This window comes from Rutidosis leptorrhynchoides, chromosome 8, assembly GCF_046630445.1.
Source record: "Rutidosis leptorrhynchoides isolate AG116_Rl617_1_P2 chromosome 8, CSIRO_AGI_Rlap_v1, whole genome shotgun sequence".
Taxonomy (NCBI): Eukaryota; Viridiplantae; Streptophyta; class Magnoliopsida; order Asterales; family Asteraceae; genus Rutidosis; species Rutidosis leptorrhynchoides.
The window spans coordinates 22,862,489-22,875,908 of NC_092340.1; the positions used below are offsets into that span (position 1 = coordinate 22,862,489).

Consider the following 13,420-nt stretch of genomic DNA (forward strand, 5'->3'; position numbering starts at 1 on the left):
AGCATCGTGAATCCGTTTATAAAGTTTCTTCGTTGAACTGTTAAAAATGGATTCATCTAATTTCGTATCATCAACGGCATTCTTTGTGATTGGATCATCATTAAGTGTTTCTTCATCTTTCCCACACTTATGCGTTTTTATTGGTCTAACAGTTTTGGTTTGTGGAGATCTAAATTTTCGGTTCACAAAGGTGATCGATGTATCACCATCCCTAAGTGTCATTCTACCTTCTCTTACATCAATGAATGCCTCGGTGGTTGCTAAAAATGGGCGACCTAGAATTAGAGGAATATCAAGGTTTTCCTCCATATTAATCACTATGAAGTTTGCAACAAAGGTCAAACTTCCCACGTTAACAAGTAAATTATCTGCTATTCCAACCGGGTGTTTAATAGTTTAGTCAAATGATTGAACACCTATTTTGGTTGGTTTTAATTTACCCATGCCTAATCTTTTGTATAAGGAAAGAGGCATAATATTTGCACTTGCTCCTAAATCTGCGAGTCCATTATATACAGCACCATCATTAAGTAAGCAAGAAATGATAAATTCACCCGGGTCTCCTGCTTTAGTAAGTCGAGTTAGTTTGTAAACCTTTTTCGGGTGTTCTTTCCTTGATTCTTTCATTTCTATTTGAATTTCTTGTTCACATTTTTCTTCGTTTCTTGGAATGGGAGGTTTGTATAGGAATTCTTCTTCATCACTCAAATTTGAATCCTCCCTATATTCCAGTTTTGATTTTTCATATGTTGTTGATAACATATTTATGTTTTCATTTTGAAGGTTTTCTTGGGTGGTGAAATTATGATTAACTTCATTGTCAACTTCCATCGGACCATGTATGTAATGTTTAACTCTATGACCATTAACTTTAAATTCAATCCCATTTGAATTTATTAATTCTATCGTTCCGTATGGGAAAACTCTTTTGACTATGAATGGTCCAGACCATCTTGATTTCAATTTTCCAGGAAATAGCTTGAATCGTGAATTGAAAAGAAGAACTCTGTCTCCTTCTTTAAATTCTTTTGAACTTCTGATTCTTTTATCATGCCATTTCTTCGTTCTTTCTTTATAGATTAACGAATTTTCGTATGCTTCATGTCTTAATTCTTCTAATTCGTTTAGTTGACTTAATCGTAGACGTCCGGCTTCATGTATATCAAGATTACATGTCTTCAAAGCCCAAAATGCTTTGTGTTCAATTTCTACTGGAAGATGACATGCTTTTCCATAAACAAGTCTAAAAGGTGTGGTTCCAATTGGAGTTTTGTAGGCTGTTCTAAAAGCCCAGAGTGCATCCTCCAATTTAATGGACCATTCCTTCGGATTTGATCCTACGGTTTTTTCTAGAATACGTTTTAAAGCTCGGTTGGTATTTTCAACTTGTCCACTTGTTTGTGGATGATATGCGGTGGAGATTTTATGAGTTACTCCATATCTTTTAAGAACTTTCTCAAGTTGATTATTACAGAAATGAGTACCCCGATCACTTATTAAAGCTTTCGGTGTTCCAAACCTTGCAAAAAGACGTTTTAAAAAGTTGACTACAACTCGTGCATCGTTAGTTGGGAGAGCTTGTGCTTCTGCCCATTTAGATACATAATCAATGGCTACGAGTATATATAGATTATTATGAGATTTTGGAAATGGACCCATAAAGTCAATACCCCAAATGTCAAATACTTCACATACTTGGATGACATTTTGTGGCATTTCATCACGTTGACTTATTTTTCCGGCCCTTTGACAAGCATCACAGGATTTGCAAAGAAGGTGTGCGTCTTTGTAAATTGTAGGCCAATAGAATCCAGCATCATAAACTTTTCTTGCTGTTAGTTGAGGCCCATAATGCCCTCCTGTTGGTCCTGTGTGACAATGGTTTAATATTTTACTAGCTTCATCTCCAAATACACATCGGCGTATTATTCCATCGGGACAACTTTTAAACAGATGTGGATCTTCCCAAAAATAGTGTTTTATATCACTGAAGAATTTCTTTCGTCTTTGGTATGATAATCCTTTTTCAAGGAATCCACATACTAAATAGTTTTCATAGTCTGCAAACCATGGAATTTCATTATAATCTATCTTCAATAGATATTCATCAGGAAAGTTGTCTTGTATGGTCGATTCATTTAGAACTTCTAATTTGGGATTTTCAAGACGAGAAAGATGATCAGCGGCGAGATTTTCTGCTCCTCTTTTATCTCGGATTTCAATGTCAAACTCTTGTAAGAGTAAGATCCAACGGATTAATCTTGGTTTAGCATCTTGTTTTGAAAATAGGTATCTAAGAGCAGAATGGTCGGTATAGACCACCGTTTTTGCTAGAACGAGATATGATCAAAATTTGTCAAAAGCAAAGACAATAGCAAGGAGTTCTTTTTCAGTAGTTGTATAGTTCGTTTGTGCTCCTTGTAACGTCTTACTAGCATAATATATAGGTTGAAATCGTTTTTCAATCCTTTGTCCTAAAACGGCTCCCATTGCAAAATCACTTGCATCGCACATTAGTTCAAATGGTAGATTCCAATTTGGTGTTATCATGATTGGCGCATTAGTGAGTTTTTCTTTAAGAATATTAAAAGATTTGATACACTCATCTGAAAAGATGAATGGCGCATCCTTTTCTAGGAGTTTATTCATAGGAGTGGCAATTTTAGAAAAATCTTTTATGAAACGTCGGTAAAAACCGGCATGCCCTAGAAAACTCCTAACTCCTCTAACATTGGTGGGATGTGGAAGTTTAGCAATTACATCTACTTTAGCTCTATCCACTTCAATTCCTTCTTTTGAAATTTTATGACCAAGAACGATGCCTTCTTTAACCATAAAATGGCATTTCTCCCAATTAAGTACTAGATTTGATTGTTCGCATCTAATAAGCATTCGTTCAAGATTAACTAGACATGATTCAAATGTATCACCGAAGACTGAAAAGTCATCCATGAAAACTTCCATGCATTCTTCTATCATGTCGTGAAAAATCGCCATCATACACCTTTGAAAGGTTGCAGGGGCGTTACAAAGTCCAAATGGCATGCGTTTGTAAGCAAAAGTACCATAAGGGCACATGAACGTGGTTTTCTATTGATCTTCGGGTGCTATTGGAATTTGAAAATATCCGGAAAATCCATCTAGAAAACAATAGTAACTATTTCCGGCTAATCTTTCCAACATTTGATCTATGAAAGGTAAGGGAAAGTGATCTTTTCTGGTGGCGTCATTTAATTTTCTATAATCAATACATACACGCCATCCTGTTACAGTCCTAGTAGGAATAAGCTCATTTTTCTCATTTGTAATGACAGTCATGCCACCCTTCTTAGGCACGCATTGAACTGGGCTTACCCATGGACTATCAGAAATTGGATAAATTAAACCTGCATCTAGCAGTTTAATAATCTCTTTCTTAACTACATCTTACATATTAGGATTTAGTCTTCGTTGGCGTTGCACATACGTTTTATGACCTTCTTCCATAAGGATTTTATGTGTGCAATACGAAGGGCTTATTCCTTTAATATCATGAATCTTCCATGCAATGGCTGGTTTATGAGCTTTCAACACAGAAATGAGTTGTGATTTCTCATTTTCAGTAAGAGAAGACGATATTATTACAGGTAATTCAGATTCACCATGTAAATAAGCGTATTCCAAATGGTTTGGAAGTGGCTTTAACTCTAATTTTGGAGGTTCTTCTATCGATGATTTATATCGATATCTGTCTTCTTCTTTTAGCATTTGAATTTCTTCTGTTGTTGGTTCATATCCATTAGCTATAAGTGTAGCTAACATTTCAGCTTCATCAATTGGTTCATTACCTTCTCCTAAAGAACATTCTCCTGTTCCTTGTAATTCTGGAAATTCTTCTAACAATTCTGCATGTGCATCTATAGTTTGAATATAATAACATATATCATCTGCAGATTGCGGTTGTTGCATTGCTCTATCAACTGAAAAGGTAACACTCTCATCCTCTATACTTAGGGTCAATTTCTTACCGAACACGTCTATCATTGCTTTAGCCGTGTTTAAGAATGGTCTTCCTAATATGAGAGGTACTTGAGAATCTTCTTCCATGTCCAGAACAACAAAATCTACTGGAAATACTAAAGTACCAACTTTAACTAGCATGTTCTCCATTATTCCTCTAGGATATTTTATTGATCTATCGGCTAGTTGTATGCTTATTCTGGTTGGTTTCAATTCTCTAAGGTCTAGTTTAGCGTATAGTGAATACGGCATTAGATTTATACTAGCACCTAAGTCTGCCAATGCTTCTATTGAACTAAGATTACCCAGAAAACATGGAATTGTGAAACTTCCTGGATCAGATAGTTTTTTTGGTATCTTATTCAACAGCACTGCTGAACAATTAGCATTCATAGTAACAGCCGAGAGTTCTTCCATTTTCTTTCTATTTGAGATTAGATCTTTCAAGAATTTAGCATATCTTGGCATTCCTGAAATCACATCAATGAAAGGAAGATTTACATTTATCTGTTTAAACATATCCAAGAATTTGGATTGCTCGGCTTCAAGTTTCTCTTTCTTCATTTTACTCGGGTAAGGAAGTCGTGGTTGGTATGGTTTAACATAAAGTTTATCCTTAGCTGTGTTATCTTCATTAACCTTTTCAACTACCGGTTCTTTTTCCTTATATTGATCAGGTTGTGGTTCTTGTGGAGTAGGAATAGCTTCATCAGAAGTTACAGGTATTTCAGGTGGTTTAAGTGTTGTACCACTTCTTGTGGTAATGGCTTTAGCTGTTTCATTCCGGGGGTTAGCATTTGTATCACTAGGTAGACTTCCCGGTTTTCTTTCACCTATTAACCTTGCTAGGTTACTTACTTCTTGTTCCAGATTTTGAATAGAAGCTTGTTGATTTCTAAATGCTTGAGAATTTTGTTCATTAGTTTGTTTTTGAGATGTGAAAAACTGTGTTTGAGTTTCAACTAGCTTTGTCATCATATCTTCTAAATTCGGCTTTTTATCATCGGTTTGTTGTGGTGGTTTGTTTTGAAAATTAGGTCTTTGCTGATTGTAAGTATTATTGGATACTTGTTGATTGCTAGGACCTTGTTGGTTGTTGTATGGAATATTTCTGTTATAGTTCTAGTTTTGATTGTAAATCGGTCTTGGCGGTTGATAATTATTCTGATAATTATTTCCAGGCCTTTGGTTTATGTATGAAATATTCTCTCTTTGTTCCATTGTTAATTCAATACTGAGACAATCTTTTGTCAAATGTGGTCCTCCACACTGCTCACAACTAATTCGTATTGAGTGAATATCTTTAGTCATCTTTTCCATTCGTCTCTCGACAGCATCTATCTTTGCAGAAATGGAATCTAAGTCATGGCTAGAATCGGCTCTAGCTGCTTTAGATGATCTAACGATATCTTTTTCTTGGTGCCACTCATGTGAGTGGGAAGCAGTGTTATCAATAATTTTGTAAGCATCAGTTTCGGTTTTCTTCATAATAGAACCACCAGCTGCTATATCTATGTCTTTCCTTGTAGTAATGTCGCATCCTTGGTAAAATATTTGTACTATTTGACAGGTGTCTAAACCATGTTGCGGACATCCTCTTAACAACTTTCCATATCTAGTCCACGCCTCATATAGAGTTTCATTTGGTTTCTGTGTGAACGTAACAATTTCTGCTTGAAGTCTTACAGCTTTAGATGCAGGAAAGAATTGTTTAAGAAATTTTTCAACTAAAACATCCCATGTATCAATCGCCCCTTCAGGTAACGATTCCAACCAATCTTTGGCTTCTCCCTTTAAAGTCCAGGGAAATAACATGAGATATATCTGTTCATCCTCCACTTCTCGGATTTTAAATAGTGTGCAGATCCTATTAAAGGTACGTAGATGTTCATTTGGATCTTCCTTCGGCGCACCACTAAATTGGCATTGATTAGTCACCATGTGTAGAATTTGTCCTTTGATTTCATAATCTGGCGCATTAATGTCTGGATGAGTAATTGCGTGACCTTGGCCAGTGCGTTTAGCTCTCATTCGGTCTTCCATACTTAAAGGTTCCAGATTCTCCATAATTGAATTTGTTGAATCGGAATCACTAGAGGATTCTGATTTAATGGTTCATTCCTCAACAATCTCTGTTTGAATGATTGGTGGTTCCGGAGGAAAGTTTAGTGGTTCAGGATCTATGAATCGTTCCTGAATATTCTCCGGATTCTCAATTGTGAGGTCGGGTTCAAAAAATGGATTATCGGAAATTTGAACTGGAGTACTTGGTCGACTGGATGACAATTCTAAAGAAAAATCAACGGCAGTAATATTTGCTAAATGTCTTGATCTAGTTACAGGTGGTGAACGTACAAAAGGTGGTGAACGTCTTGCTCGGTGCATTCACTAAATATCCTATTAGTTTTTAAAAGGAAAGAAAAATTATAATAAGTTATCCAATCAATAGACTTTTCTAATTTTGCCCACGTTTCGAATAGCCAAAAGATGCAGCAGAGGGGCAGGATTCGTTTGGTCTCAATATAATTGAGGACTGTTTGGCTCCAATAACCCGGTCCACGTACAAATCCAACTATTACTACGAACCAGAAAATTTTGATGTCTATTAATTTAACCACTTAAAACAAATTTTCGTAATTTTAAGAAATTTAGATAAGAAGTAGAATAAAAATCTATGTCCTAAAACTAGAATAGCGAGAAATAAGAAAGAAAAAGAGTTTGTCGAAAAAGGTCGAAAAAGAAAAATGGTTGAAAAATAAAAGGTGACAGAAAAATAAAAGAAACTTATAAAACTTAAAAATACTTGACTAACCTAACCTTATTACTACAACTAACTTAAAATTATAAAAGCAAATTGAGATTACTAATTGGAATGATAAATGATACATAGGTAAAAGTCGTCTAAAAATATTAAAGCTTACAGGAAAAACTATATCCCAAATAGAAATAACTTAAAAAGAAACTAAAACTTAAAAAGGCGTCGCAAAATTCTAAAGTACCTAAATCTTAGTCTAAAGAAAAAGCACTTAAGGAATTCTACGGCAAAGCCTAAAAATCTAGAAGTAAAAATATCTATTGCAAAAACTAAGTTTAAAACTAAATATGAGCGAAAAATACAAATATTACGCTAAAACGATTAAAAAGGGACAAAATACAAAAATATACAAAAAGTTGTAAAAAGTACAATTTTTATAAAAATATTATTTTTATATTATTTATTTATTAAATTATTAATTTTACAATTTAATTAAACTAATTTAACTAAAATATAAATTAAATAACTTAAAATAAAACTAATTATAATAATAATAATAATTAGGGTTAATAATAATTATAATAATTAATTACCCCGTAATAAATGCAATTTAGGGTTTCTGTCGTGTGTCAGAAAAGCTCCGCGAGTTGCGGTATTTAAAGCAGTAAACCCCGCGAGTCGCGGGGTTTCAAAATTCAAACCTGGAACAGTTTAAAACTGACGCGTTTTTTCTTTATTTTTTTTCTTTTCGGTTTTATATTTATAAAATATATTTATAAAATAAATTAAATAAAACTTATATTTTTACAAACTAAAGAAACTTTATAAAACTTAAATATTTATCAAACTCCTAAAAATATTTATATTTTTGTTTTTCTTTTTATATTTTCGAATATTTAAAACGTATTTTTACAAAAGCGTATTTTAAAAAAAAGTAAACTAAAAATCTTTTTTTTTTATATATATAGCGTTGCGCTTCCGGCTTTTAAGCGAGTCCCCGGCAGCGGCGCCAAAAATACTTGATGTTTCGCGAGGTGTATACGAAATAGCTATTAAATTTTTCAGGAAATACTATTAAATACGATACAATTTTACACAAGATATTTATTTATTTAGAGAATGGATATACTTAAACCTTGCTACAACACTTATAGGCAGTGTACCTAATCGTACAGTAGTGTAGTTTTTAGTAAGTCCGGTTCGTTCCACAGGGAATCTTTTTAAACAAAGCTTAACGCTATATTAGTTTACTTTTATAAAAATACAAATATATATATAAGTAATATTATTATTATAAATGGGGGTTTTTACCGTTTAATGACCGGTTTGTCGATTTTAAAACTTTAGTCGCAGTTAAAACTAAATGTAAAATATTAAAAATAAATACAAGACTTAAATTAAAGCATAAAGTAAATAACGATAATGAAATTGCGAATAATAAAAGTGCGATAAAATAAACTTGCGATAATTAAAAAGTACGATAATTAAAAGTGCAATTAAATACAATAACAATAAATAAAAATGCGATAATTAGAAGTGCAATTAAATATAAAATAAAGGAAATTAAATATGAAATAAAATAATTATGCTTATTTAAACTTCCGTAATCATGATGTTTGACGTGTTGATTTTAGTTTTATGCCCATGGGTTAATTGTCCTTTGTCCTGGATTATTTAATATGTCCATACGGATTTATCCATAATAGTCCATCAGTCATAAATATAAAGAGCAAAAGCCTTCGTCAAATTATTCTTATTCCCGAAGTCAAATATTCCAACTAATTGGGGATTCGAATTGTAACAAGGTTTTAATACTTTGTTTAATGAATACACCAGGTTATCGACTGCGTGTAAACCAAGGTTTTACTACTTTGTTAACAATTACACCAATTACCCTTGAATGTAATTCACCCCTGTTTCAACAAGTCTATTAACTATTAATCCAGTTCCGTATCCGGTAAAATGAATAATTATTGGTATTTATAGATATCCCGCCCACCGTACCCAGTCAAGCGTATGTGGTTATATATAAATACGTCGAATTATAAGTTTGTATATTAAATTAACAAGGTATTGTTTAGTTAATATAAAACCCATTAATAGCCCATAGTCTAATTTCCACAAGTGTCGTTCTTTTGTCCAAACCCCAATTATGGTACAGAGCCCAATTACCCAATTTTAGTAATTAGCCCAACATCATGATTACTTCGGATTAAATAAGCATAATAATAACTTAGCTATGAGACATTAAATTAAAAAGGTTGAACATAACTTACAATGATTAAAAATAGCGTAGCGTTACACGGACAGAATTTCGACTTACACCCTTACAACATTCGCTAACATACCCTTATTATTAGGATTAAAATTAAAATTAAAATATAAATTATATATATATATATATTTTACGTATATAGATAGAGAGAATGATATATGATGGATGAAAAATGCTCAGAATTCGGTTGCTTTTATAGGGAGTTTCATATTTTGGGGCTCCGCGACTCGCGGCATTTTTGGCCTTCAAACTCCGCGAGTCGCGGAGATTGAAATTACAGCTCAGTCCCTTTTGGAGTCTTTCTTGCCGACGGTTTTAAATATTAATATAATATATAAATAATTATAAGAATTATTTAAATATTATATTATATTTATGTGCATAGTTGACTTGTAATTTTTAGTCCGTTGCGTCGAGCGTTGAGAGTTGACTCTGGTCCCGGTTCCGGATTTTCGAACGTCCTTGCGTACAATTTTATATTTTGTACTTTGCGTTTTGAATCTTGTACTTTTGTAATTTCGAGACGTTTCTTATCAATAATTGGAACCTCTTTGATTGTATTTTGTACTTTTGAGCTTTTTGGTCGTTTGCGTCTTCAATTCGTCGAATCTGTCTTTTGTCTTCACCTTTTATTATTTAAACGAATATCACTTTTAAATAGAACAATTGCAACTAAAAGCTTGTCTTTCTTGAGGAATAATGCTATGAAATATATGTTCGTTTTTAGCATTATCACCTCCAATGAAACCCGGCCGAAGAAAAAAAGGTGATCTAAGGATTCCACGTCATCGTCACAAATAGGACACCTAACGGAGTCTAAGTCAATACCTCACTTGTCGAGCTCGGTACAGACCAAAAGCCGTCTTTTAAGTACCCTCCAAATGAAAATCTCTACTTTGTTTGGCACCAAATGGTTTTTAAGAGTCTCGGAATTTATACGAGAATAACCACTCAAAATTTATTCATCAATTAAATTAGATAACTTTTTTGTAGTGAAATTACCATTTGAGGATATGCTCCAATTCCACGAGTCCATGGCTTTGTCTTGTTTAGAATACGAGTTAAGAAGGTTGATTAATGCATTTAGCTCTGATGTAGCACTGCTTGAGAGATCTCGGATCTAGCTCCATGATGTTTCGAAGGAGTTTCCAGCCCACAATATTCTGTCCCTGACCATAGCAGCCTGATCAGATTCGAAGTGAAATAGCCCGGGGAAACATTCTTTGAGGGGCCTGCTCCCCAACCATATATCTGACCAAAAACCGGTGGTTGCACCATCACCAATGATTCTGATAAATGAGTCAGCGAAGTCAATCCCTGCATCCTTGATATTGTAACCTGCACGCAATATATTAAACCAAACACTACTCCTTCCCCGCGGGCTACGTGAACCCGAAGGCGGGAGTAATCCGTTAGCACCATGGATACTTATAACCGACACCCAAAGCGAACTTTCTTCGGTTTTGGCCCGCCAAAACCATTTCCCCAAGAGAGCTAAGTTTTTTCCCCGAAGGGACCCAATGTTAAGACCGCCCTCACAATGAGGTAAGAGCGTATCTTCCCATTTGACCCACGACATTTTGAAACACTCGCCCGACCCGCCCCAAAAAAAATTTCTCCTAATACACTCAAGGATATTAATAACACTCATCGGGGCACGAAAAAGGGAGAAATAATATAACGGTAAACTACTAAGGACCGACTTTACCAACGTTAATCTTCCACCATAAAAAATCGTCTTAGCTTTCCAATCCGCGAGTCTCGAATTAAATTTATCAATAATGGGGTTCCAATTTTCAACTTTATTCATGTTTTTGCTGACAGGAATACCAAGATAGATAAAAGGGAACTCACCGACCTTGCAATTAACCCGACTAGCCAAGTTTTCTATTTCATCATGACTTACTCCGAGACCGAATAGGAGGCTTTTTTGGAAGTTAATTTTAAGACCCGAGGCGTTTTCAAAACATTTGAGTAACTTCATAAGGTTACAAAAATTTTGTCTATTCCACTCGCCGAAGAAAATGGTATCGTCCGCGTATTGCAAATGGGTAATCGGGATGTTCTCAAAACCAATTTCAACCCCTTTAAAGAGACCGGTATTGTAGGCTTGTTTGGTAAGGAGACTTAAACCTTCCGCCGCAATGTTGAAGAGAAACGGGGATAAAGGGTCCCCTTGTCTTACTCCTCTTTCGATATAGAATTCATTTGTGGGCGACCCGTTGATTTGAATAGAAATAGAAGCGGACTGGAGATAAGATAGAATCCACTTCCTCCATCTTTCCCCAAAGCCCATTCGTTTCATCATTTCTAGAAGAAAATTCCAATTAAGGCTATTGAAAGCCTTCTCGAAGTCAACTTTAAAGATGAGGCTTTTCCTTTTGCTCTTCTTTAGGTATTCAATTGATTCATTTGCAATTAGAGCTCCATCAAGGATGTATCTACCCTTTAAAAAATCGGTTTGCTCTTCACTAATGAGCCCCGAAAGCACCTTTCGAATTCGGTTTGAAAGAACCTTTGCAAGGATTTTGTAGTAGCACCCAATTAGACTGATAGGACGATAGTCGTTAAGATTCAATGGATCCGGTGTCTTGGGGACTATAGTAACGAAAGATGCGTTGCAACCCTTAGATATCACCTCGTCCCTCCAAAACCAATTAAGGGCTTTCATGAGATCTTCTTTGATTAAGTCCCAATGGAGCCTAAAGAATTTGAATTTGACACCATCCGGACCGGGGGCTTTCGAGCACCCACAAGCATTAGTGGCTTCTAAGACTTCCCCCTCGCTGAAAGGAGCTTCTAAACTAGCTGCTTGTTCGGGATTTAACTGATTTGACAGCAGCATGCTCGAGGGGTGAGCTGTTAGTTTCATTGACATGTGATTAACTTTGGAAAATTGTGATTTAAAATGGTTGTAAGCAGCGTTTTTTATTGCATCGGGGTCTTTGCACCACAAACCATCAATATTGAGACCCCGGATGTTGCGTCTAGCAAGCTTTCTACGGATGTACGAATGGAAGTATTTTGTGTTTTCATCTCCATCCTCTATCCATTTAATCCGTGATTTTTGCCTTGCCATATTTCCTTTAATTTTTTCTTTTTCGATCCACTTTTTTCTAGCAGCAAGCCACTCGCATCTTTCAGAGTCATTCAGCGTGTTGTTTTCGGCTTGCTTTTCCCATTTTTCAGCGATCAGTTTAAGCTCATCAATTTACTTATCGGTTTGGCCGAACTTTTCTTTACTCCACTCTTTTAAGGCGAATTTCACTTTTTTGAGCTTGATACGGAAGTTGCAATCGTGCCTTTGTCCCGTGATACATTCTGCCCACGCCTTCTTTATGACTTTCTTTGAACCATCTTCATCCAACCACTCGTCAAAGATCTTTACTGGCTTGGGTCCAAAGTCAATTTCTTTATTTCTTAGAACAATAGGACAATGATCCGAAAGCAAACGTTCAAGTGCTAACACCGAAACATCACCCCACATGTTGTTGAATTTTTCGGAAATAAGAAATCTATCAAGCTTGCTAAACTTGATCCCGTTGTCACATATTCTTGTAAACTTCTTGCCACACAGAGGGACTTCGATAAGATGAGTGTTGTCTATGAAATCGTTAAACCATTTAGCTCTTCTATCCAAAAAAGCACAACGTTGTCTTTCTGACTCGTTACGCACTTCGTTGAAATCACCACAAAGAACCCATGCGCCATCATTTTGACCTACAAAATTCTCAAGACTCGCCCACATTTTCTTTTTGTTAGAGTCGTCATGAGGACCATATATATTTACAATAAACGAAGTTTCATCCCTACCCCTCCATTTTCCTTTGATTGCAATGAAAAAATCACTACAATAGTGTTGCTCTGAAGTAAATTCCTTCGGATCCCATAACAACAAAAACCCACCCGACTTGCCAATTTTTTCTTTTTGCAAAAACTCGACCTCATTTGACCCCCATAGATGATTGATCCATTTAATATCCACGGAGTTACACTTTGTTTCTTGAATAGCAACAACAAATGGTTTTTCACGAAAAATAAGTTTTCTAAAGTCACCCATCTTACTATCTTTACCTGACCCGAACCCCCTGATGTTTATTGATAGGATTTTCATAATTAAACATACTAAGCGAGGTAAAAGGGGAGGTTCAGACCTTTGGTGGGATAGCATCCCATTCAAGACCAATTTGGTTTGCGAATGCGCCAAGATCTTCACTGAGTTCGCAGCTACCCGTATCTCCACAACCCTCCAGGTTTTTTGATTTTTGCTTTCTTTGCTTGGCATTGTACTTCCTGTTCAAGGAAACACTTTGGTTGGATTCGCTGCTTTTGGATTTCTTGCCCTTCATTGAAGATTGGCTATGCTTTGAACCGGGTTTGCGATCACTTTT

General features: G+C 35.3%; 1 protein-coding gene across 1 annotated transcript; it reads right to left on the reverse strand.

Annotated features, from left to right (window-relative positions):
* Positions 1 to 12,240: 12,240 nt before the first annotated feature.
* Positions 12,241 to 13,089, reverse strand: LOC139863222 (uncharacterized). The gene has a single exon (XM_071851867.1). It carries the CDS (start codon positions 13,087 to 13,089, stop codon positions 12,241 to 12,243), a length of 849 nt encoding a protein of 282 aa, XP_071707968.1.
* Between the last annotated feature and the right edge of the window lie 331 nt (positions 13,090 to 13,420).

Excerpts from the sequence above, each read along its gene's own strand:
- LOC139863222 (XM_071851867.1), bottom strand. The coding sequence starts at position 13,089 with ATGGGTGACTTTAGAAAACTTATTTTTCGTGAAAAACCATTTGTTGTT.